Source organism: Rhinoderma darwinii, chromosome 12 (genome assembly GCF_050947455.1).
Source record: "Rhinoderma darwinii isolate aRhiDar2 chromosome 12, aRhiDar2.hap1, whole genome shotgun sequence".
Classification (NCBI taxonomy): Eukaryota; Metazoa; Chordata; class Amphibia; order Anura; family Rhinodermatidae; genus Rhinoderma; species Rhinoderma darwinii.
Window position 1 is genome coordinate 54,168,666 of NC_134698.1, and position 26,962 is coordinate 54,195,627.

Sequence of the window (26,962 nt, forward strand, 5' to 3'; positions counted from 1 at the left end):
AGGACTGCTCCGGGAACTTTTATTATCCTCTTCTCTTGACGTTGATCCAGGTTGCTGCGTTGTGGTATAATATATGCATATCTGATACGTTTTCATTGAATGTATGCTCTCTCTAACCACTGTATTTTACTTTTGCTTATATTGTTGATATTGGATTGGGATTGTCCATGAATGGGTTGCTAGACCGATCTGAGGCGACTAGATACTCCATATTATTGCGGGTTCTAATGTGACGGGTTGTATGCCTGTCTTATGTGGGTTGGAGACGCTGGAGGAGGGAAGTTGGAGTAATAGTCTGTGTGGAGTTTCCAGTCTCACACAGGCTACCCCCGTGATTCAGAAGGGATATATTCCCCTAGTTCGGAAGATTTTCTTGATAGGGCGACTGAGTTCACCCTCCTACTATTGTTGTTTTGTTAAATCTTCTACTTTTGTATTTTAAGGATCGTTCATTTAGCGGTGCATGATGTTTCTAAGTGTTATGTCTTGGAATGTGCGGGGACTGGGAGAGCCACGTAAACGCAATCAAATCTTCTCACAGATCAGGGCAAGAGGCCCGCAAATAATATGTTTGCAAGAAACGCACTTAATGTCAGACACTATTAAATTTATGAGGAAGCCATGGATACAATGGTCAGCTCACTCCACGCACTCCTCATATTCCAGGGGGGTCTCCTTGTTAATTCACAAGTCCCTAAGGTGGGAGCCAGGAGTTATGCAAAAAGACCCAGATGGGAGATATATTTTTGTACATGCCTGGATAGAGAGTCATCCTTTTGTCATACTGGGTATTTATATTCCCCCGACACAATCCCTAGCGGTACTATATGAGGCAGCCAAATTTGCATCAGAGTATCCCCAAGCTACGGTCCTCTGCATGGGAGACTATAATACTGTAGCAAATCCTACATTGGACAGATTTCGTCCGGATGTGGGGACAGATCCCCCCGGTATAGCTAGACCCCCTTCTTTATTGCTATTTCTGGAAGAGGTGGGATGGCATGATCTATGGAGGTATATGTGGCCGGATGTTCTAGAATATACTTGTTATACCCCGGGGAGAAATGCATTGTCCCGGATTGACTACATTTGCGGTAATGTACGAGCATGTTCGATGCTCTCATCTGTAGAACATTTACCCCGGGTGTTTTCTGACCACTCCCCTATGATGGTTAAATTGGTCACGTCCCAGAGAAGGAGCCATATCTGTAGGAAAATACATCCATTTTGGTTAACTCAATTTACCCAGCAGGATCGCATTCCCGATCAAATTCATATTTACACACAGGGCAACGGAAATGGTACAAATCACTCAGCTTACTGGGATGCATTAAAAGCCTATTTGAGGGGCTGTCTCCAGTCCTCCATTTCTTATATTAAAAAGGAATCGGTTAAAAGGGAACAGGAACTAGCTAACTTCTGCAAGGTACTAGAGGCCACTTATGTCTCGGACCCATCGGAGAACAATAGGGTCAGCTGGTTAAAAGCGGGAAGACAATATTTGCTGTATTTGACGGAAAAAAGCAAGCGTAAAATGTTCTTTGCAAACCAGAAGTATTTTGAACAGGGAAACCAATCCAGCAGCCTGTTAGCACACCTCATCCATCAGAATACTTCCTCCCCAGCTATCTTGAAAATTAGAAGCCCTAATGGGGTTATTCTCACTGCTACGTCAGATATACTTTCTGCATTTTCTGATTTTTACAAAGACTTATATGTCTCTAGAACTACGGAAACGGCAGAAGAGTTGCAGGTATATTGTGAATCTGTCCCCTGCCCCTCTATAACTAATGAACAGAGTCTCCTACTTGATAGTATGATCACGATAGAAGAGCTGAATGAGGCAGTGACTGATATGTCTAAGGGGAAAGCCTCGGGACCGGATGGAATACCTTTAGAAGTTTATTTGAAATACCAAGAGCAGTTACTCCCAGAACTCCTTCAGACCTACCATAAATCCTTGTTAGCGGGGTCCCTGCCCGACTCCTTCTATGAAGCCACAGTAGTGGTGATACTTAAACCAGATAAAGATCCCTTGGACTGTTCTTCCTATCGGCCTATAGCATTACTTAACGTAGATTATAAAATTTTAACTAAGGTATTGGCAAATAGACTTAATGGTATTATGCCCTCTATTATCCATCCTGATCAGGCCGGGTTTATACAGGGGAGAAGTACGTCGGACAACCTACGCAGAGTCCAAATTGTTTCTCAGATTGCATCGCGGCAGGGTGCGGACTGGGCCTTGGCATCTTTGGATGCAGCAAAGGCCTTTGACTCTATTGAATGGCCATATCTACTTCAAGTTCTGCGGAGGTTTGGATTTGGCCCTGTGTTCTGTCATTGGGTCTCCTTATTGTATCTTCATCCCAGAGCAGCGGTGTTCTTAAACGGACAGCTCTCCCCATACTTTGATTTGGCTCGTGGTACCAGACAGGGGTGTCCGCTTTCACCTTTATTATTTGCAATCGCTGTAGAACCCTTAGCTATTCGACTTAGATCGGATGTGGTTTACCGGGGTATACCCCTAGACTCTGCGGAACACCGAGTGGCATTATATGCTGACGACCTGTTGCTATTTATGTCATCTCCTGATGAGTCCCTAGATGAAGCAATGACCATAATTGATAGGTTTGGAGATTTTTCTGGACTGTCCATTAACTGGGGCAAGTCGTGTCTGATGTACTTTTCCCCGCGCAGAAATGGTATGGTGGGATCATTGGTAGGGGGTTTGAGGGTGGTTCCTAGTTTTAAGTATTTGGGAATTCAAATCACGAGATTGGATGCTGACATGATACAGGCAAATGTTGCTCCCCTAATACCGATGTTTCGAGACAAATTTAAGATTTGGTCAGGATTACCTCTTTCCGTAGCAGGACGTATCAATCTTATCAAAATGGTGGTTCAGCCTAAATGTCTTTATATTCTGCAACACATATTTGTATATATCCCAAGGGCATTTTTCCAAGAAATAGACTCGCAACTAATTAAATTCATATGGGGATCTTCTAGATCTAAGCTACAGCTAGCAAAATTGCAACGACCCAGAGATCTAGGGGGAATGGCCCTCTCTGATTTATATTTATACTACCTGGCGGGTCAGCTCAAGTATATGGCTGCCTGGGTGTCACCTGAAGTACCGGAAGGATTGGAACTATGTCTGGCAAAATACTTAGATATTCCTAAACTCTGGCCTGTATTAGAACCCTCACTTCCCCTTAGTAGGAAATCTTTACCGATACATAGGGTGGCTCGTAATGTCTGGTCGGCGGCACTTAAGATCTCAGGAGAAGACCAAATAATAGCGGAAACACCCCTATGGCAGAATGAGGCACTAGATCAGTTACTCTCCTCACAGGATGATACATTTTGGTCGACACTAGGGGTAAATACGGTGGGAGATCTATTTGTGAATAATGTGATGCTGTCCTTTACTCAAGTTGAGGAAACCTATCAAGCTCCGAGAAGAGCTTTCTATAAGTATTTACAATTGCGCCATTCACTACTGACCCAGTATAGGGGAAGAGAAACACCTATTTCCACCTATCCCTTGATTGGGGTTATTAGATCACAGGGACCTGGAGGATTAATCTCATCTATCTATTCTTACCTTATACATGCGAAGGCAAATAAAGCGGATCTCCCAGCAATGGGCAGGTGGCAGACCTTGATCCCATCCCTAGATGAGGATTCTAGATTGGATCTACTAGAGTCACATAGATTCGTCTCTCCTGCTATTAACAACAAGCTTATACAGCTCTACATCATACACCAGAGCTATCTTACCCCGGTCAGTCTTTTTAAAATGGGTAGACGGCCTAACCCCAGTTGTCATAGGTGTCCTTATGAACCTGCGGATTTTCATCACATGATATGGGAATGTCCTCTGCTTCAGGTTTTCTGGACTGAAGTTACTGACCTGTTATCCCGGGTATTGGAAGTTCCAGTTAGACTGGAACCAGGAGTTTGTCTATTTGGATTGGTGGAGGATGGGATGTATGCTCATACAACACGTACGTGCCTTCGAGAGACGTTATTTATAGCTAGGAAGGCTATTGCTATTAGGTGGATGAATCCTCGTACTCCCACTAAATCTATGTGGATAGAAATGATTAATTCCATGATACCTTATGAACGAATTGTGTATGTTAATAGAAGATGTCCGGATAAATTTCATAGGGTGTGGGATCAGTGGTGTAATTCTGAACTCACATCCTACTCCAACAATGCTTTATCTAGGGCTCTTGAAGCAGCCCCCACTTAATGTGTGTTGTAAAGGGAAGGGAGGAGGTTGCCTCTCCTATCTGTTTGGGTAATGTATAAGCTTTAAGATGAGATGCGATATTATAGGTACCCTAGATCGCTTAGATGGAATCGAGATTTGTGGGATCTCTGTCTTCTGCATATGGTGATATATTATTGCTTCTAAAATATGGAGCACCATGCACTATGAACGATTGTGAAAAGGTTTTTTGTATACTATGTTTTAGTTTATTACCTGTTTAAATTTGAAAGAGATTGTAATGCCATGCATTGCTGATATGATATTGTAACACGCACTTTTGTATTTAATGTAGGGCATGTCCGCTGTGCGGGGGCCCAGAAATGTCTTGTATCATGGTGTTTATGTATCTCCTTCAATAAAACGAGTTTAAAAAAAAAAAAATCAAAGTACTTTCCCAGGGATTTTAAGCTTTTATTTTTTGACGTTTGATCATTGTGAACACAGGAGCGCCCAAAATTAGTCCCTTTTCTGTTTCCACTGGTTCTGTCTTGACTGGGGAACTCAAGGTCTAGCAAACTGGACCATAGAGTCAAACTCCTCACGCATCAAAATTTAGTGGTGCCGCTGAACCTGCACAACTCAAAGCTGATTTATCGTTGATAATGTTGGAATACAGTTAAAATTACCTTTTACATGCAGGGTAGTTACCTTAGAGCGCAGTTCCTTTTTTATTTATTTTGTTCCCCCATTTTTCGAAAGCATAATTTTCAATAATTAAATGTAAAAAAAAATTTTGGGGGGGGGTAGATAAAGAAATAAAATCGCCTTTAGAACGCTGCATTGCAAGAGGTCAAATGTTTTTAGTATCAAGGCCCAAAACACCCCTGTCATGACAGGTTAAAGTTGCTTGCGCTCGTATGTGCACATAAAAACAATTCCTGTTCTTTTCTATATAATCTCATGTAGTTCTCATTTGTGTGCACCGTATAGATATCAGGTGAAAATTGTTCATCACATGCTTGAATTTTGAGTGAGACAACTTGTAGATTTCTGTGTATGCAGGCCTGTGAAAATAAGTACAGTCCACATGAACTAAGCTGGTTTCTGAACCGATTTCCCCCATTCTCTCTAAGGGTATGTGCACACGTAGTGTTTTCAGGCATAGGGGAGTTTACGCCTCCAAAAACGCCTGAAAAAATGGAAACCGAACGCCTACAAACATCTGTCCATTGATTTCAATTGGAAATACGGCATTCTGTTCCGACGGCATTTTTTTTATGCCTCATTTTTTTTTAAAACGGCGCATAAAAAGATGCCCACAAAAAAGTGCATGACATTTTTGGAGCCGCTTTTAATTGACTCCAAAAACACCACGAAAAAACGTGCGTTTCTAAAACATCTGAATCAGGGGCTGGTTTCCCTTGAAACTTGCTCCGTATTTTCAGGCGTTTTTGATTTTGTGTGTGCACATACCCTAAGGCCTTGGTCACACATTGGTCTTGGCTTTGAAAAAAAAAAAATGCCTGCAAAATCGGCAGATTTGGATCCAGGAGAGCAGACCTCGTTCCTGATTTTGGCTTGAAAAATACAGTACATACAAAATCTGCACTGTTTGAACAAAACCCTAACGGCTTATTCAGCCGAACGTATAATACGTCCATGCTATGCGCGTGATTTTCACGAGCGTCGCATGGACCTATGTTAGTCAATGGGGCCGGTCAGACTGTCCGTGATTTTCACACAGCGTTTGTCCGCTGCGTAAAAACTCACCACGTCCTATATTTGTCCGTTTTTCGCGCATCATGCACCCATTGAAGTCAATGAGTGCGTGAAAACCGCACACAGATGCACTTCCTTGTGATGCGCGCTACAGTAGTCAAAACTATGAATGAAAACAGAAAAGCACCACATGCTTTTCTGTTTACAAACCTAAAAACAGAGTGTCATAATGATGGCGGCTGTGCGAAAATCACGCAGCCACGCATCATATGCTGCTGACACACGGAGCTTTTATGGACCTTTTTCGCGCGCGCGCAAAACGCCACGTTTTTTGCGCGCGTAAAACGCACACGCTCCTGTGAATCCGGCCTAACAGTAAGGGCTTGTCCACATGTAACTGAATTACTGCGTATTTTCCATCTGGAATTGCGAACAGAACATACGCAGCAGAATACAGTAACAGAAAAGTGGGTGAGATTTAACAAATCTCATCCACACGCTGCGTAAAATTTCCACCCAGAAATTCACCTGCGGTGCCTATTTTTCGTTCCGCAGCATGTCCAATCGGCACAGTTTCTGCAGTAAAAAACACAGGAAATGGTGCGGAATTTCTGCTAGTTTCTGCAGCAATTCCATTACGTGTGTACAAGCCCTTACTCTACATCTACAGATTAATCCCAACAAACAAATCCGATATGGATCAGGCAGAGTCTGGGTTGTTTTTTGCTTTTTTTTGTTGTTGGGAATCTGCATTTAACAATCTGATTTAATTTTTTATTTAGAACTTACAGACTTTAAAACCAGAAGAGTTGCTGCATTTCGGAAAAATCTAGTAGAGCTTGCTGAACTGGAACTTAAGCACGCCAAGGTATACGTTTCTCATTTCTCATTTCCGGTTTCCTTCGTGCCCCAGTGTCCTGCACTTTCATAATACCCTGATAATTGTTGCAATGGTAAAGCTCTGGGAAATGTGCCAAACAACCATTCTGAGAAGGATTCTTGTCTAGGAGAACATGCTACTAATTTTGTTAAGGGTGAGGTGTTCACTGTGTGACACAAAGCAACAGTTTTATATTCTTTTTGCCTTTTGTATTGAGAATGCTTCTAAAATGAACCAAAAAGCTACCTGGAAGTGTTTCTCTTCAGGAATGTAGAAGTCCTTGCTCTCCTTTTCCCTTTAGTTTGCTCTTTCTGTACGTTTGAACGTGGCATATTTGTTGCATATTTTCTTAAAGTGAGCAAAAAGCATTTATATGCTTATGCTGTAGAGTTTACCCCTTCCCCCTGCTTGCATTCTGTGCCCTAATGTCCAAGCCATTTTTTACATTTTTCCATTGTCACATTCGAAGAGCTGTAACTTTTTTTTATTTTTGCATCGGCATAGCTGTATAAGGTCTTGTTTTTTGCGGGACGACTTGCAGTTTTTATTGGTACCATTTGAGAGTAGATGCGACTTTTTGATCACTTTTTATCACATTTTTTTAAAGTCAGGATTAACAGAAAACAGCAATTTTTCCATTGTTTTTTATTTTATTTTTTACGGCGTTCAGAGTGCGGGTTAAATAATGTAACAGCTTTATAGTCTGGGTCGTTACGGACGTGGCGATACCAAATATGTGTAACTTTTTTGCTTTATTGTAGTTTTTTTTAATAGTAAAGCATTTTGTAAGGGGAAAAAGTGGGTTTTTCATATTTTTTGTTTCACTTTTTTTTTAAATTAACTATTAAACTTTTTTACTAGTCCCACTAGGGGACTTCACTATCCTCCGATCGCTATTATAATACACTGCAATACTTTTGTATTGCAGTGTATTACTGCCTGTCCGTTTAAAACGGACAGGCATCTGCTAGGTCATGCCTGCGGCATGATCTAGCAGGCATTCGCTCCAGGCAGACCTGGGGGTCTTTATTAGACCCCCGGCTGCCATAGAAGACACAGACACTCGGCGATTTTATCGCCGGGTGTCAGTGAGATGAGAGGGAGCTCCCTCCCTCTCTCCAAAACCATTCAGATGCGGTGCTCGCTATTGTGCACCGCATCTGAAGGGTTAAACGGGTTAGATCGATACTAATATCGATCTCACCCGGCAGAGCAGGGACGCCCCCAGCCCTCAGCTGCCTCTGGCAGCTGAGAGCAGGGAGATTTCACGGCTCCCTGCTCTGTTTACTTTATTCTACAGCAGCGACGTAGAATAGCGGCGCTCTAGAATAAAGCCCACTAATGACCGCCGTAAAAAGGCGTATCGGCGGTCATTAAGGGGTTAATAAAAGTTATATTCCTTGTTATCGTTTACCTAAATTTTAAAATCTCTTGAATGCCCTGTCTGTTTTTCTGCAGATTTGGGCATGGATTTTACCTATTGCAGATTTTTTCTGCTACCCATGACCTGTTCTGGTAGAACTTGACAAACACTAAAGGCTGGGTTCAGTAACGGGCGTTGTCATGGCGACCTGTTCCTCTGCCTCTGTTCCAAGTGTGGCCAGGCCTCCTGGGATGACATTTTATCCCATGTGTCTGCTGCAGCCAGTCATCAAAGTCTTCAAAGTTCCTCATGTGTTTGCAGCACTAGAGATTCTTACTGTTTACTTACAATCTATGTTTCCTATCATTTACAGGGTAACTTGCAGCTGCTGCAGAGTTGCTTGGCTGTCTTAAATGGTAAACCATAAAGCACACGCCGTCCTTATTTGAGCGTTAACCAGACCCTCAAGACGCCTCCAAGAGCTGCCACATTTTCCATGGATTGGTCAAATAGGTATTGCCAGCTCCTTCGAGGATGTCCCCGTACAGACATTGGGCTACCTCCATGTTCGAAACGGCATTGTGTTGCAAGCCCACACTTGGTGTATCCACATGTACCTTTATTTAGTCATTGTACGCTTTCTAGTACACCACAGATACAATCTCCCTTTTTTTGGATGAAATTCAGCAATTAAATGCTCTGTGTAATGAATTGTGTTACATAACCATGCCAATCTTATTTACCAATGTATGTAACTCTTGGATGATTGACATTCACGGTTCGAATGGATTAACATTGCCATTAGTTGTTCACATCGTATACCTTGTCCAAGTTCAATGTAATGATTTTTTATGTTTTTTTTTTGTTTTTTTTTAAGCCTACGTTATCTTGATTTACTGAACTATATTTTTTTTAATTAAACGTTTTCTTGGATATTTCAAAGCGTTCCAATTATCTTTAAAAAATTTCGGTTCATATTGCTAATGCATCAGTATGTATGCCTTAACTTGTAGACTTCTCAAATATTGTAAAATAAACTGTGAATTCAATGATTTTTTTAATTGACATCGTCCTGGTGTTCCCTGGTGTAGAGGAGATATGATTCATTTTAAAGAGACTGCTTATTGGGCCTCATTCATCAAAACTGTTTTACAGAAACTCTGTTACCAATGACAACCAATCAGAACTCCGCATTCGCTCTACTAGAGCAATTTAAGAAATAAACGAGGCCCATCATAGTCTTCCCTACCAGTTGAGTAGTACTTTTTGTGGAGGGCAATAAAGATGTGCGTGAGCATGTCCAACATAGCATATTCAAATAAACCCAGAATTTTGATAGTGGAGGCTGATGTACGCACAGGCTTGTCCAGAAACACAGGACTGTTTCCAGACTTTCCAGTTCCAATAAAAAAACTTTATACATGGTAAGTGACGTGACACCGGATCTGTGGTCGATGCCCGGTGCATGGCACCATCTAACTGGGTGTGCAAATACGCAGAACAATGAGTACTGGCACAGAGAAAATGCATAACCGCTGCACCAACCGCTTTGGATTTGATCGGTATTGGGGTTAGATAAGCTGTCAGAGGCACATGGTAGCCAATTATTAGCAGAGCAGTCAGTCCAGCTGACCGATTCGGCCTACAGCGACGATATGCAGCTTCTATGTATATTGCATTTGCAAAGAAACTGCGTCTCTAAACTTTCTTATCCCATTTTTCCCCTAAAGTAATATGAATTTTATTTTGACATAATTAGTATCACCGCTTTTGCAAAAGTCAAACTATTTTACCTGTAGGATGAACACCGTAAAAAAGAGAAAGCAAAGCAGCTCTCAAAAATAATTGGGTTTATTTATCCAACATCCACTACAACATTTCACCTTTTATTTATGAAGGCATTTTCAAGCAATGTGTGTTTTTATATATACTCATGTATTCTTAGAGGGTAAAGCCGAAACAATCAGTGTTACAAATCAATACATGGTTATAAAACGATATCCAGTTATGCAACCATCGTATTATGGTATACAGTGACCGGTGAAATTTCAATAGTGTTAATACGAGTTATGACATGATGCAATAATTATATAATCCAACATAAATAACATATAAAATTCAGTGTTTACAGTTAATTGAGTATAAACCGTGTAATAATTAAAAAACAGCTGGCACTCACCAATCTAGAAAGAAGAATCATTATGATAGGACTCGTGTGTTACACGTTTCCAGCTATCGGCGGTCTAAATTTCGAACAGCGCATGCCCATAGGTAACTAACCAATTGGGCCAAAACAAACGTGATCAATGGTCACCAAGACAACACAGAACAACAAAGCCAAGAATACATTGCATGAGTCATCTATACAGAGACTCAGCAGCGTGTGTGCGTCACTCATCTACTAATGCGCTAGCGCCATCTTAAAGAAGGGAATGCCAGTATGTTGGTAAGTTAAAATGTAAATTTAATCGATCTACTGTGGAGGATGATTGCGTACAAGGACTAAATGGGTAATTTGTGTACTGCCACAACGAAGGGTAAAAACTGTGTGTCCGCCCAAAAAAGGCCAACGTCAGACGACATGTTCACTAGATACAGATTTAAAGGCTTTCCATTCCTAGGCACGGGTTATATAGCTCTATCCATAAGAGAATATCTTGTGCTGAGCATCCACTTCATCATCAAGTGGATATATCATCCACAGGAAGACCTTTTAGTGGATACCGTTCAAGGATTGAGATTGGCCTTAAAGGACACCATTCATTAATACATATATTTTTTTTTATATATAAGGTCCGTACCGTATCAAGTGTAGACGTCACGAGCCCTATTGTGAATGTAAACCGGATCGAATATAATTTGGTTGCAAACCGATCTCCCTCATAGATATAAATAGGTAAATTCAAAATAAAGCAACATTTGTTGTCATTCGGCATTATTGTATCATGAGTCCGTGTCCATTGGAACACCAAGTGTGAAGATTATTTTTATTAATAAACCATCTAATTTTTGCATAAATATACACTTAAAGGAACACGTGTGTGTGTGTGTGTGTATATATAAAAAAAGTTAACAGCAAAATAGGAGTCCAAAACGTCTTATTTCAGATCGTGAGAATCCAGTCACCATAGCATAATGTCAATCTAAAAAGAGAAAAAGGGAAATGTCACAATACAGTCACCTAAACAAATAATCAAAGGCTAACACACATAATATTCCATTAACCAATTCTCAACGATATTCGTAGAATTCAAGAGGGAGATCCCAGGCAAGGGGAATGAACTTAGACATATCATACTGAGTAAAAGATCCAATAATATAATCGAGGAAGAGACAAATAGAGTGTTTACTTCTATTGGTTCTACCTATAGACATTGTGTGGATAGTCCACATTTAGGCCATCTGGGTGTAAGGAGTTGAGTTTGGTAATCCATTGTAATTCACGTGGTTTTAAAATCAATTACCTATTGCCACCCCGTTTCAATTGGGAAACCCCATCAATGATGGTAAATTTAACCCCTTCCCCCTGCTGGCATTCTGGGCCCTAATGTCCAAGCCATTTTTTAGATTTTTCCATTGTCACATTCGAAGAGCTGTAACTTTTTTATTTTTGCGTCGGCATAGCTGTATAAGGTCTTGTTTTTTGCGGGACGACTTGCAGTTTTTATTGGTACCATTTGAGAGTAGATGCGACTTTTTGATCACTTTCTATCACATTTTTTTTAAGTCAGGATTAACAGAAAACAGCAATTTTTCCATTGTTTTTTATTTTATTTTTTATGGCGTTCACCGTGCGGGTTAAATAACGTAACAGCTTTATAGTCGGGGTCGTTACGGACGCGGCGATACCAAATATGTGTAACTTTTTTGCTTTATTGTAGTTTTTTTTAATAGTAAAGCATTTTGTAAGGGGAAAAGCTGGGTTTTTCATTTTTTTTTTTTCACTTTTTTTTTAAATTAACTTTATTAAACTTTTTTTACTTTTTTATTAGTCCCACTAGGGGACTTCACTATCCTCCGATCGCTATTATAATACACTGCAATACTTTTGTATTGCAGTGTATTACTGCCTGTCCGTTTAAAACGGACAGGCATCTGCTAGGTCATGCCTGCGGCATGATCTAGCAGGCATTCGCTGCAGGCAGACCTGGGGGTCTTTATTAGACCCCCGGCTGCCATAGAAGACACAGAGACACGGCGATTTTATCGCCGGGTGTCAGTGAGATGAGAGGGAGCTCCCTCCCTCTCTCCAAAACCATTCAGATGCGGTGCTCGCTATTGTGCACCGCATCTGAAGGGTTAAACAGGTGAGATCGATACTAATATCGATCTCACCCGGCAGAGCAGGGACGCTCCCAGCCCTCAGCTGCTTCTGGCAGCTGAGAGCAGGGAGATTTCACGGCTCCCTGCTCTGTTTACTTTATTCTACAGCAGCGACGTAGTTTGGCGGCGCTCTAGAATAAAGCCCACTAATGACCGCCGTAAAAAGACGTATCGGCGGTCATTAAGGGGTTAAGGTTCTGGAGCTGATGTCCAGCCTCAATGAAGTGTCGTGCTACAGGTAACTCCGCTTTTTTCGTCCGTATACTAGATTTTTCAGATTATTTAATCTTAAGCGACATTCTGTTGTCGTTTCACCCACATAAATCAAATTACACGGACACTGCAGTATATATATCACGAAGTCACTTTTACACGTGTAAAAGGAATTAATGCTAAAGGATTTGGGTGTCTTCGGATGTGTATAAATATCACCCTTAATCATTAGAGGACAGTTGTCGCAGGAAATGCAAGGAAAACAGCCTTTGTGTGTCCTGCAAGACTCCACTGTTCACATTACCAACATCTGTTTTTACGAATTTATCTCTTAAATTGAAAGATTATCTGTATGAAAATAGAGAACAAAATTCTACAATCTTGTCATAATAATTACCCAAAACATGCCAGTGTTTGTTAATAATTCCTGCAACATTAGAACTTCCTTTGTGAAAGGTGGACACCATTGAAAGTCTTTTGTTTTTAGCCACTCTATTTTTACTCTGCCTTAACTCGTTTCTATTGAATCGTTGTATTTTATTTAAATGTTCTTCAATAATCCTTTTCGGGTAACCCCTATTCAAAAAAAAATATTGTTATTTGACTCGGTCTGATATCAAGATTACTTGGGTCATCCACTATCCTCTTTACCCTAAGCAATTGGCTAAAGTGTAGGGACCTAATCATCCCGCTTGGGTGATGTCTGTCAAAACTCAACAATGTATTACAATCAGCTGGTTTTACATGTAAGTTAGTCTTTAGTCTACCATTTTGTATGAAGAGCATGGTGTCCAAAAATGTTAAGTTGGTATCCGAAACCATTCTTGTAAATTTAATATCGGGGTCTATATTGTTAAGGACTTCAAAAAATTGATCTAAACCAGTCATATCCCCAGTCCAAATGAGGAAGACGTTGTCAATGTATCTCCACCACTTCAGCACAAAGCTGTAGTGATGGGATACATAGATTGACATCTCCTCAAGGTCCGCCATGACTATGTTGGCATATGTGGGTGCCACATTCGACCCCATGGCGGTACCTCTTAATTGTAGAAAGAATTCATCATTAAATAAGAAGTAATTGCATGTCAACACAATCTCCAGTAGTCCCATAAGGAAACTTTTACATTCAAGTGAAAAGTCAGTCTGATCTAGTGCCCTTTTTCCAACACTGTTCAGGTTCATGGTTAATTGCCGTATAAAGGCTGGTCACGTCAAATTAGACCAATTTAACCCCTGTGGGAATAGAAACTTCACTAATCTTACACAAAAAGTCTGTGGTGTCTCTAATGTAGGACTTAGCTGAAGTAGCGAACCTTTAAAGGACTTTATCTAAGAAAATCGCCATCGGACTTAATAGGGAATCCCTGCCCGAGACTATAGGTCTAGCTGGAGGTGAGGTCAAACTTTTATGTACTTTAGGTAGGCAATACAACATAGGTGTAATAGGAAATTTAGGAATAAGAAATTAATGTAAATCTGCATCTATCACATCGTTCGCAAAAGCATCTATCAGAATTTGCATGCGTTTTTTATGTCCCTTCTGGGATCCAGTGTCATCCTTCTATAAACATATGCATCCCCAAGTTGTCTGTAAACCTGCAAATATGCCGTTCGGTCCATAACGACGACCACACCTCCTTTTTCAGCAGGTTTGATAACTAGGTCGTTGTTATGGACCAAATCATCAAGGGCCCTTTTCTCTCCAAACGTTAAATTGTATTGTGTCCGCATTCTTAAACTGGTTAGACATTCATTTTTAGATTTCTCAACATCTTTTAATACAGATAGAATAAACTTTTCAACCACCTGTAGGTGGCTGAAAGTTTCTTTTGTTAAATAAATCCCATTCTTTGAGACACAATTCCTGACATTTTATAGTATCCTTCTGTCCAGTAGGTAACCCCTGTTGAGAGAACCACGCTTTCAGGCGTACCGATCTGAAAAAATTATTTAGATCAACGTCCAATTGTAACCAATTTATGTTGGTAACCGGACAAAATGATAGGCTTTTACTTCACACAGACAATTCCATGGGTGACAAACAATGTGTAGAGATATTTACCACTGATTTACATTGGAAGGCATCCTCCTCCCCGTTTGTGATGTAAATTTCATATATTTTATACTTCTTGTTCTTGAACCACCTCCTTGTACAACGTTGCTTTCTTCTGGGTTCTTTAGAGGCACACCTAAAAAAAAATCATCATTGGTTGAACGTCCAGCTTTATTTCTAGGCATCCTTTCTTGTAAGTCCCTACGTATGGGTTTCTTTTGTTGTATTTGTTGTTGCTCCTGCTTCCAATTATAGACCCTTCTGTTCGCATAGTCATACCTATCACGGAACCATTTATGACGCTTGATCTCTTCCTGTGCTTATTGAAATTTATGAAGGATAGAATGAAATCTTTCAATATATGTTGTGAATTCATCATCAGCCATCAGTGTTCGCAATTTCTCCTCTGATTCTATCTTTCTTTTTTGACAATTTTCAATTTCAATCTGCAAAAACTCTATAAGTAAAATAACATCTAAGGCATATTTTGTTCGATAATCCTTCCAATCTAGTGCAGAAGTCGATGTTATTAGGAAATAAATTTGGTTTAAGATGTGACCTCAGTCCACGAGGTATAATTTGATGTCTAATATTCACCCAATAATGACAGATGTAATTTTAAGCTGATATTCCTCCAGAATTCATACTCAAAGCTGCGTTTGATATCCACCTTTGCTGGAACACCCAAGAATGCCCCATTTCCCAGAGAACCTCCCAAAATACTGTTCACATCGTCAGTGGTATAAGAAAAGATGTTGGATGAAATATTCAATGTCTCTACGGACTCCATGTTACTCACGTGCTCGACCTCCAGGTCAAATGGTATACAAAAAGGCAGAGGATTGGAGAAACCACAGTGCTGCTCCAATCCTCTGCCTTTTTGTAAAAAAGTCAAATGTACCCCAAAATAATACCAATAAAAATTACAGCCCTCGCATCGCTCAATTGACGGAAAAATAAAGCAGTTTTGGCTGTACGTGTTTAATATTGTGTAGGTCCCCCACATGCTGCCAAAATAGCTCTGACCTGTCGAGGCATGGGCTCAACAAGACCTCTGAAGGTTCCTGTGGTAGCTGGCACCAAGACGTTAGCAGCAGACCCTTGAAGTCCTGTAAGTTGTGAGGTGGGGCATCCATGGGTCGGACTTGTATTTCCACCACACCACAGAAGCTCAATTGGCTTGAGATCTGGGGAATGTTAAGGCTCACACAGCTTGTACTTTTTATCATGTTCCTCAAACCATTCCTGAACAATTTTTGCAGTGTGGCAGGGTACATTATCCGCAACAATGTTTAGGCGGGTGGTACGTGTCAAAGTAATATCCGCAAGAATGCCAGCACCCAAGGTTTCCCAGCAGAACATTGCCCAGATCACATTGCCTCTGCCAGCTTTCTCTCTGCCCATAGTGCATCCTGGTGCCATCTCTTCCCCAGGTAAGCAGCGCACAGGCACCTAGCCATCTGCGTGATATAGATCAAAACCTGATTCCTCAAACCAGGCCACCTTTTTCCATGGTCCAGTTTTGATCCTCATCTGGCCATTGTAGGTGATTTTGGTGTTTGGACAGTTGTCAGCATGGGCACTCTGCCCGATCTTAAGCGAGGCAGCCCCAAATGTAGAAAGCTGTGATGTACTGTGTGTTTACATTTGATAGTGCTGAGCAAAGGTTGGGGTCCACTGCATTAAAGTATCCAGGGGTCTGACCTAATGACACTAGTAACAGATTATCTGTGGATGCCCTTACTTTTCAAAGTTACGCTTGCCATTTTTGTGAAGTGCCCATGGTCATGTGAATGGTGACAAACGGAAACCATTAGAAATGTTTCCGTCACCATTGATATCAATGGTGATGCAAACGGAAAGAAGCTAAGGTTTCCGTTTGACTTTCCGTTGAGAGGTTCACCTGATGGAACCCCTTAACGGAAAGCCAGCGCTGATGTGAACAGGCCCTTAGCAGAGCCTTAGGACCTGTTCACATCTGTGTTGAAGCCTCTGTCGCAGATCCGGCAGAAAATAACGGAAACAACAGCGCAGCATACACCCTGATGGAATCCTGTCAAAACCCATTAAAGTCATAAAACAGAAACAACGCTTCCGGTATTTTTATAGTTCTGCTCCTCTGATGGAGCAGAACAACGCAAAGAGCAATATCGGTATGAACCTGCCCTTAGGTTTTCTGCTTCTCGATGTAACACTTTTTAAATGTTTCCATTCATTGACAACAAGCAGAGATCCTGAAAATGAGGAATTGAAACACAAAATCTTAAAAAAAAAGTGACAAGGTTTCATTACAAATTAATGAAGCTTTATTTACATACAAGAGCTCAACCCTCACTGATTGCCAATTGTTCAAAGATAAGAGGTACATGACCACTACTACGGAGACTAGAAGGGGCTCTCACGACTACAGGAATACTGCCAAGAATGGAGTGAAATAGCCCACTGGAACTTCCACACCGGACTCTTCACCCGCTGCAGTTCAGTATCACTCAGGAAAACGGAGCTACAGAACAGTCGACTATTCGTGACAAGAACACAGCGAGCGGAGACCCACTGCGTCATATCAGCTAGCGTCAGTAACGACGCATCCACCCAGTCTGCGTTACGTAGCTCCTCCCTCCTCTGGCTTTACGGATGGGCACTACGTCATTGCAAGCGCGACTGGGAACGAGGGACGTCATTGCTGTGCGACACGCATTGCAACTGTTTGGTTTCGCCAGAAAAAGGTAAAATATTTTTGTTATGATTATTACTTGGGAAACATGTTGTAGCACCTGTTACTATGTATCACTAGAGGCTTCAGAGCAGCGCACTCTGGCAGGTTTTATATATGACATCTGAAGAGCCACATGTGTATCCTGGATTCAGATTCAACTGGCCCCGAATGTAGCGATCCTAATCCCGATCAGATTAGTGCTCTGATATGGAGTTGTCCTCTTCTGTCTAGTTGCTCGAAATTCAACCTGGAAAGCTGGGCGAAAACCAGTATGGCTGTCATTACAACCCCCATAGAAGTCTCCACCCAGCTTTCCTAGAGTTATGAATATCAAATCTGATGAATATCTGCATTACTTGGTAGAGTTTCCCCTCAAGAGTCTGGTAAAGCTGGGTATCGGCTCCTGCTCTGATGACAGCCATGTTTTGTTCGACATAGTTTTCCCAGAAGTTAATAATAATAAATAGTTGAGGAGAATTTTTAGATTAGGAATAATCAAGACTTGGCATTACCCTGAAGGGATATTTAAGGCAATTTGTATAAATTCTACTCGCAGTATACATCTAATGTGCCTATACACATTCTCCCACATATGATAGGTGATAAATATCTGATTGGTGGGGGTCACGAGAATGGGCTTACCTTGCTGTTCCTAGGGGCCCCATATAAATGGAGCGGTACTACGCATCCCAGACCACCACTCCATTAATTTCTTTAGGGCTGCCGAGCGCTGTCTTTGGCGGCCCCATAGAATTGAATGGAGCGTTGGCCGAGCATGCGCAGTATCTCTCCATTCATATGGGGCTCCCAGAAATGGCAAGGTAAGCCCGTGATCAGTGGGGGTCCGAGCGGTCAGACCTCCACCGATCAGATGTTTATCACCTATGCATCCTTATTCATGGTCGTGCGATGCGGGTGCTGTGAGGCAGGATTATGATGTATTCGTGGGATGCACGGTCCCCTCCGGCTGCTGATTGACAGCTTTCTCCCTGTTACTGTTCATAGAGAGAAAGCTGCCAATCAGCAGCTGGAGGGCGGTTGGGATCGTGCATATCATGAATACACTGGACTCCTTCCCCACGGCACTCGCATCACGCTGCAACAATTAAACAAAATTTTCTAAAACAGCACGTTCAAACATAAGTAAGACAGCTGAAATGAGAGACGGCAGCATAAAGGGGCTGATAGGTTCCCTTTAAGTTATACCAAGTTGATGAGGAGTGAGTTATAAAAAGTGTTTCTGTTTGTGCTTTGTAATATTATAGTCCATTACTGACCTAACTGCAGCAAATCTTTATGCTTGTAGGGCACCTGAGCACAACATATATTTTACAAGGATTACACTGGGTAAACCTGATTCATCATGAACCGGTTACAGCAAGAATACGACGCCTATGCAATTGAAGAACCTAGTGATGAGGACCGTGGTAGTAGCAGGTACTGATCATGTGTAGTTATCATAAAGCAGTATTTATTCATTTAGTTCCCACGTTCTAATCACGGACTGTTGTTGTTGGTCTACTAATCCACATCTATACAGACTAGCACATATACATATAGAATAATGGACGTATCCCATGCACAGAGCTGCCTGTATGTACATATGGAAGTAAATAAATAGTAGCTCTGCCCTGGAGATTTCCTGTGGACAGAATATTAGAGGAAAACTCCTGTCCTTAGGGGGGGGGGGGGGTGCATGACTTAGGGAATCAAGATACACCAAAGAGAGAAGCCAATTTGTCATGCACCACCCTCTCAGACCTTGCACTAGGCACAATGATTTTTGCAGGAATGTTTCTTTAAGGCAAGGGCTACAAAGCAATATTTGGTCCCGTGCAAGTCTTGGAAAAATTGCATGACTACTGCTCTGCCACCGAACTGTTGGGAAACACGGTCAATGGCAACTTTGTGACACTTAGAAAAAAGCTGATTGTCGATGTATAGCCCTTGCCAAATATATACTGTGAGGATGAGTGTAAGGACTGACCCTGTAGTGTGAACATTAATATACATTAACCATATCTCAGCTCTCTTAGACCGGTCATTTGTTTTGTTGAACAGGCATCTATTTAATTATGAGTTCTCCCTTTTAACTTTAATGGGATTTGTAATGAATATTCTTCTTTCTGCCTTGGAAGTTCTGAAGATGAATTAGAAGTTCTTTTACACGGTACTCCTAAGCAGAAACGCAAGTTGATTCGTGAATGTCTTACTGGTGAAAGTGAGTCTTCCAGTGAAGATGAATTTGAGAAGGAGATGGAGAAGGAGCTAAGTTCTACACTGAAAACAATGGAGGGGAGATGGCAAATGCCAGGTTTGTTTTTTTGTTTATAAAATAAGAAATAATAGGCTTGAGCTCAGTTTATACTGGCTTCTTGAGTTTCGTTTTTACAGGATCCACAATGGATACGTTTTGCGATGGATATCATTCATTTATAATACTATTTCATCAGGGAAAGGAAATTTGATGGAACGGTACTTGAGGGCAATGTGAGCAAAGCAGAAGTTCAAGCCAATTTTTAGAGAATAACATTGGTACCGATACAATGTATGTTTATAATGTGGAAACTGTGTATGAGACAGGTGCACAGGTGTCGGCTTCTCCACAGCCTTTTAGGATTTGCCTCTGGAATGCTGTCATTTCAACAAGGTTCTAATCCTGGTTTTTATAGGATGGGATTTTTTTCTTTGCTTTGCTAGTCCTGTATGACCAGATCCTGTCACTTTAATTGGTTGAATAATCAAGAGGGTGACAATCTGATCTATGTCTGAACAGTCATCTAATGTCTATGCTCCAGCAGTCCGTTTTCAATCATATCTTTCACTCTGCCCACTATAATGCCTTTTTTCCATAGAATTATTCTCATAAATACTGATGGTGTAATTTGAAGTCCACCACCTAGACTTAATCTTTAACAATCTTGCGTAGTGTATTAATTGAGATAAAAGAGATAGATCCAGAGTTTATACATAAAATATAACTTTTACTATATTTTTTTTTTCTAGGAAATTACTAACACACATAAATTGTATAAATATAGTGGATTCATATGTTGCGTATTCAAACATCATTTTTCAGCAAGTCACATTGCATCTCGTATGACGTGTTCAAACATTGTTTTCCGAGAATTTTCAGCAAGTCAGACCTCAAAATATTCACCCAAAAGGGTTCTTTACATATACTAATGCCTTTTCAAAGAGAGCTTCCCAGATATCCCATTTTATGTATTTTTGTATAGATGACAAATGTAAAAATTTAATTAAGGTGTCAATGCCCCCCTATCCTTTGGAGAAACACGAACTATAAAAATGAATGACACACCAAAACCATACTGACACAACACTGACAGTCATATGTATGAAAAATGGCCCGTTTTTTGCGAGTGCAAATTGGAAACTCTTGTGTGAATAAGGCCTAAGGCACACGACCATATTTTCATCTATGAGTAAATACTGTCCGTAAATACGGATCCGTAGGCATCCGTATTTATGTATTGGTATCCGCAAATACGGTCTGTATTGCATTCGTAGCCGTCCGTATTTACGGAAGCTCCCATAGACTTCTATGGAAGAGTTCGTGCTGTAATTACTGACAAAAATAGGTCAGGTTGTATAATTTTTTCAGCACGGACACCCATCAGTAAATATACTGAAAGGTGTCAATGGCCAATAGAAATGAATGGATCCGTAATTACGGATGAAAAAAATGGTCGTGTGAATGGGGCCTAAGGCCTCATGCACACGACCATGCCCGTAATGACAGGCCGCAATCATGGGCATGGCCGGCCGCCGCGGCAGCCCGCGTTTTTGCGCCGTTCTCTCATACAAAGTATTACGGTCCACAATTACGGAGATTTTTTACGGTCATGTGCATGGGGCCCAAGTATGTATGTATGTTACAACCCATAGGACCTCATGCATGTAGCCCTTTACTGGTTGTATCTGAAGAGCGGTGCATTATTAAAAATATTTGACAAATCAGGTTTACTTATTTTCTTGGCAAATTGACTTCTTATTTTTTTGTTGTTTATCTGGTGCATTAATTAATTTATGACCGTTTTGTATTATAGATGCCTCTACAAGCGCTGCCACAGCATCAGCAGAAGGCGACAAACAGCAGTATTATGATGATGTATACTTTGACTCTGACTCTGAGGAGGAAGGTAATAAAGATACTTTTAGCATCTCATAAATAGCAGGATGTCTATAATCACGTTTGTACCAATTATAACTCTGAATTAAGATAAAACTAATGATGTTACATTAAAAGCCTCAGCTGATTGCCAGGGGTCGTAATTACCGCTGTAGCAGCCATGGCGGCTGCTACGGGGTTCAAAGCATTAGGGGGCCCGTGGCGCCCGCTGGGACATGGGTCCCCCCATGCCCGGTGGCGCTGCTAGCAGCTGCTACAGTGGTAGCGTCGCCGCATTCAATAGTATCTTTGTCCTTAGGACGCAGATACTGTTAAACACTATGGCAGAGCAGGGAAGAATCTCCCTGCTCTGCCATTTACTAGGTTACAGGCCGCGTTTGGCCTTTAGCCTATCAGGCCAGCGTGATGAAGTCACTGGATCACGCAGGCCTGCGCAAGGATCCCATCGGTGTTGAGGATGCTGTGGAGCAGCTCCGTTCGTCGTGGGAATGGGGACTAGGTGTGTATAATTTTTGGGTTTTATTTGTTGGGGGGCTCTATCTACAGGGGTGTTGTATGGCACTGTCTACAGTTGGGCTGTATGGCACTATCTATATTCTAGAGTCCAGCAGCACCAGTGTTTTGCAAAAGCGGGTGCACGTCCCAGGGATCCAACCTTCGTCCCTTCTGGATACAAAATGTTACAAATTATCTACTTTATTATCACCAGGGCTAATAAAGTAGCTCATTTTTTACAGTTATTTTGGAGTGCTGCCTATTTTTTAAATGTTATATATACTGTATGTATGTGTGTTTTTGGCTTGAAAAAGATCCCATTGAGTTCGGTTGAAACGTTGCTGGGGTGAATAAAACACACCACTTTAAATTCACAATCCTAGAGATATATATACATCTCAAAATGTGATTTTCCTCACCATCCAGCATCCTGTAGTTCTCTGTAAATGTTCAAAACTCTTCGGTTACCACAAATAATCTCTGCAGCTGTAGCTTCTCGCTCAAGGTGGAGCAGCGGGGGGGAAGACATCTGATCAGGACACATAGCACAGCACTGAAGTCACACAAGAAGGAGCCTGTCCACCCTGCAAGCATGGAGAGAGAACATGTACATTTGCAGAAAATAAAGGCACACATTTTCTGGCTGCACTACATCTGGATGTACACTTTAAATTCCACTGACTTTTTTATCTCAAAATTCCAGCTAGCTGCTTAATTTTGCAATTGATAAATGTCTTGATCAATACAAATTAATTGCTTACATTTCTTCCTAGAGGCTGAAAAAGGAAAGAAGCAAAATCATAAACAAAAGCGCAAAATACTGACTAATGATGACCTGCTGTATGATCCACATCAGGATGACCGGGATCAGGAATGGGTAGATGCCAAACGAAGAGGGTAAGGCCATAATATAACTTTTTGTTTACAAGATGATATTTCACTGTTCTAAGGATAGGAAATACATGTCTACCCAAAATGATGGGGCGGGCAGATCATTGACATAACAGATCATGTATGTGCCCTGTATGCTTAAAGAGGCTCTGTCACCAGATTTTGCAACCCCTATCTCCTATTGCAGCGGATCGGCGCTGCAATGTAGATAAGAGTAACGTTTTTGTTTTGACGAATCAGCATCATCCACTTCTCTTCGTTACCACCCAGCTTCTGGCAGTGCACAGACACACAGCGTGTTCTCGAGAGATCACGCTGTGACATCATACACTTCTATTCACAACGCCCAGCTAGTAAAAGAAGTAAAAATGCCCCAATGTACATACACAATACACGCCCAGTTGTACTTTAACTTTAAACACGCCCAGAACTTTAGAAAGCCTCATTTGCATAAATATAAAAATGGTCATAACTTGGCCAAAAATGCTCGTTTAAAAAAAACCAAAAACGTTACTCTTATCTACATTGCAGCGCCGATCTGCTGCAATAGGAGATAGGGGTTGCAAAATCTGGTGACAGAGCCTCTTTAAAGTGCTTTTATGTTATAGTCAATTAGCCTGTATGGCGGCTCACGGTTCCTTATTATGAGGCTGTGTCACTGTGGGGTGTTTTCGCACTATACCTCCGTAATATTGCATATGATAGAACGTGCCAATATTTTCTCACAAATTCTTTATGAATCCTTGTGCAAAAGCCTTCATATAAAATTGGGGAGATACAGTATAGGAGCTAGATTTCTATGGGTGCTGTATTATGGATTACTTGGGATTTTTCTAATCCACCTTTTCAATTTATAGTTACAGAAATATCAGAAAACCGAGGCAATCACAAACCCATCCAACCAAGCAAAAATCGCTATCCAGCAGTGATGCCGTTTTAAACTGCCCAGCCTGTATGACCACCCTTTGCTTAGATTGTCAAAGGTATGTGCACTTAATATGTATTTAACAGGGTATTCCAGTTTCAGCAAACAAATGTAATTTTTTGCATGATGAAAAGTTATACAATTTTCTTGTATACTTTCTGTATCAATTTCTCATGGTTATCAAGAACTCTGCTTTCTGTCATTCAATTGGTGCCTTCATTGTGTACTCCCGGGGTATAAAAATCTGTGATGGACACAGAGGTGCACCGCTTGTTACAAGACACAGCTCTGATAACTGTACTGTACCTGTAACGAGCCGTGCACCTGTATATCCATACATGACCAGGACAGATTTTTATCCCATGTGAGTAAATTGTGTAGATTCCTATTGTATGACACTAAACAGAGATCTTGAAAATCATAAGGAGTTGATACAGAAAGTATATTGCATGACTTTTTATTTGCTGAAACCCGAATACCCTAAGTGTGTGTGGTGTAGTCTTTTACTTGAAGACTGTATGCATGCATTATGAATCCCATGGTATAATATCTTTTGCAGACACGAATCCTATAGGACCCAATACAGAGCCATGTTTGTGATGAATTGTGCTGTCAACAAGGAGGAGATTTTAAAGTTTCCAGAACAGCCCATAAAGAACAGACGACGGGAGAGAAAGAAAATGAAGACTCCCGCTGCAGATTCATCAATAGCAACACAAAGTAAAGATGTGGAATTGTACCACCCTGTCAAATGCACTCAGTGTTCCACAGAAGTTGCCGTTTATGACAAAGAGGAAGTCTACCATTTCTTCAATGTTTTGGCAAGCCACAGCTAGGATAGAAACATTTACTTTATCTGTCTGTGATGCTGCATATCACTCAGGCTGGGTTCACATGGAGTTTTTTGCAGGAGGAGAATCTGCCTCAAAATTCTGTTTGGAATTTTGAGGCAGATTTTCCTCTGCCTGCACGGCTATTTTCGCTGCATTTTTCGCCCTCGGCCATTGAGCGCCGCTGGCATAAAACGCAGCGAAATACGCTTTCTCTGCCTCTCATTGATGTCAATGGGAGGTCAGAGGCGTAAACGCCCGAAGATAGGGCATGTCCCTTCTTTTTCCCAGGAGCCGGTTTTTCCGCTCGCGGGAAAAAATGCCTCTTCTTCCCATTGAAATCAATGAGAGGCATTTTCGGCCATTTTTTGGCGCGTTTTACGACACGGTTTCCATGTAAAAAAACTCTGTGTGGACTGGCCCTTACAGTTTTATATTTTATTATTTTTAAATAGATTTGCATTTTTTCCATTGATATATATATTTTTTGGAGATTATCATATTCCTGCTATCAATATGAAAATCCAATCAATATTACATGGACTTTTATCACAGGACTCGCTGAATGTGACTTCATAGAGACTTTAAGAAAAATGGAGACATGGAAATGTATATTTTTTTTCTAAATCATTCCAGAGACCCACAGCTTTATATCCTAGTACACATTGATATAATTAAAAAAAAAAGCATTTCATACTGGCTCATATATTAATACATGTAAGTAATTAATGTGTGCAATACTTTCCTTCACAATTAGAAATGCAAGAAAAAATGGAGCAGCACTGTAGCGGATGAGCCTCCTGGCCGGTGCCAAGCTTCAGAGGAGATTTATTCACCAGATGTCAATCGCCATAACGTTTCACTCGCTCTATGAGAGCATTGAAAATTCTCTCATAGAGCGAGTGAAACGTTATAGTGATTGATATCTGGTGAATAGATTTCCCTTTTTTTTTTGAGTGCTGCTTCCCAGCTATTTCTTCCTTCACAATTATATATTAATATATGCTCCGGAATTCACATGTTTGTTTGTTTTTTTTTGCCTTCAGACCTATTCATGTCTGATTATTTAAAAACAGGAAGTATTTGGCAAACTTGATATCTCATGGGACTACAGTCTGCTTTCCCGGCATCATCTCTTAGATTATAGGCCTGTATAATCGTATCATCATGTTCCAGGCTCTTGCTCCCCTCCCCTTTACCATTTATGTCCCAGATAGTCATTGTTATTTCTCTCCCATTGTAAAGTGCCTACTTTTTTTTCCTGGTGTTTTTCTTATTTTCTTTTAATACAATTATAAACAACAAAGACAAATACACTTATATACATACGATCTTCATAAAATTGTCCCATCTGCATCATCTAGACAGCACAGACTGAGATGTAAAATGAAGTAGGGTGAGTTCCAGTGTAGGAAGAAAAACGTATTGACATATCCTTGATACTCGCCTGAAGACATCTTTCCAATATAACTATTTTACGGCACGCCCACCAATAATGTATAAGACTGCCTTTTGCATTACATTTACGCCAGCATAGATTAAAGTAGCCAGAAAAAGATTTTGCTATTCTAGCCGGAGTTAGGCTTCGTTCACATCTGAATTGGTGTCCCGTTCTGACGTTCCGTCTGAGCTTTCCGTCAGAACGGGGCCCTGAGCAGACACAAACTGACAACGACGGAAACCAGAGGTTTCCGTCTCCATCACCATTGATTTCAATGGTGACGGAACCGGTGCCACTGGTTTCCATTTGTCTCTTTTGTGCACCAGAACAGTCGTTTTGCCGGAAGCAATAGCGTAGTCGACTACACTATTGCTTCCGGCAAAACGACGGGTCCGGTGCACAAAAGAGGCAAACAGAAACCATGGGCACCAGATCCGTCACCATTGAAATCAATTTGATGGTGACGGAAACCTCTGGTTTCCGTCGGTGTCAGTTTGTGTCTACTCAGAGCCCCGTTCTGACGGAAAGCTCAGACGGAACGTTAGAACGGGACACCAACGCAGATGTGAACGAAGCCTTAAATACCATTTCAATTGCAACTCACGAATAGCCTCTGAATGATTTATACAGAATGTAAAGTGAGCTGACCTTTTCATCTCTCTCTGCCAGGTTTGGAAAGAGAACTTTTTTTTAAGGTGTTTTCCCAACTAATCCTATAATTCATTTTGCCTC

The 26,962-nt window shown here is 41.1% G+C and overlaps 2 protein-coding genes across 2 annotated transcripts in view; both read left to right on the forward strand.

Annotated features, from left to right (window-relative positions):
* The window catches only part of LOC142664638 (sorting nexin-6), a 75,377-nt gene extending 64,172 nt beyond the window's left edge, over window positions 1-11,205 (forward strand). Inside the window, exons 13-14 of the mRNA XM_075843815.1 lie at window positions 6,727-6,812; window positions 8,561-11,205. Of these exons, the coding sequence (XP_075699930.1) occupies window positions 6,727-6,812; window positions 8,561-8,614 (140 nt within the window). The 3' untranslated portion in view covers window positions 8,615-11,205. The remainder of the gene's footprint in view (window positions 1-6,726; window positions 6,813-8,560) is intronic.
* Window positions 11,206-17,401: 6,196 nt separating this feature from the next.
* Window positions 17,402-26,541, forward strand: EAPP (E2F associated phosphoprotein). Its single transcript, XM_075844736.1, has 7 exons — window positions 17,402-17,505; window positions 18,802-18,932; window positions 19,634-19,809; window positions 21,566-21,658; window positions 22,917-23,040; window positions 23,892-24,017; window positions 24,519-26,541. The coding sequence occupies exons 2-7, from the start codon at window positions 18,859-18,861 to the stop codon at window positions 24,793-24,795; spliced, it is 870 nt and encodes a 289-aa protein (XP_075700851.1). The 5' UTR covers window positions 17,402-17,505; window positions 18,802-18,858; the 3' UTR covers window positions 24,796-26,541.
* The last annotated feature ends 421 nt before the right edge of the window (window positions 26,542-26,962 follow it).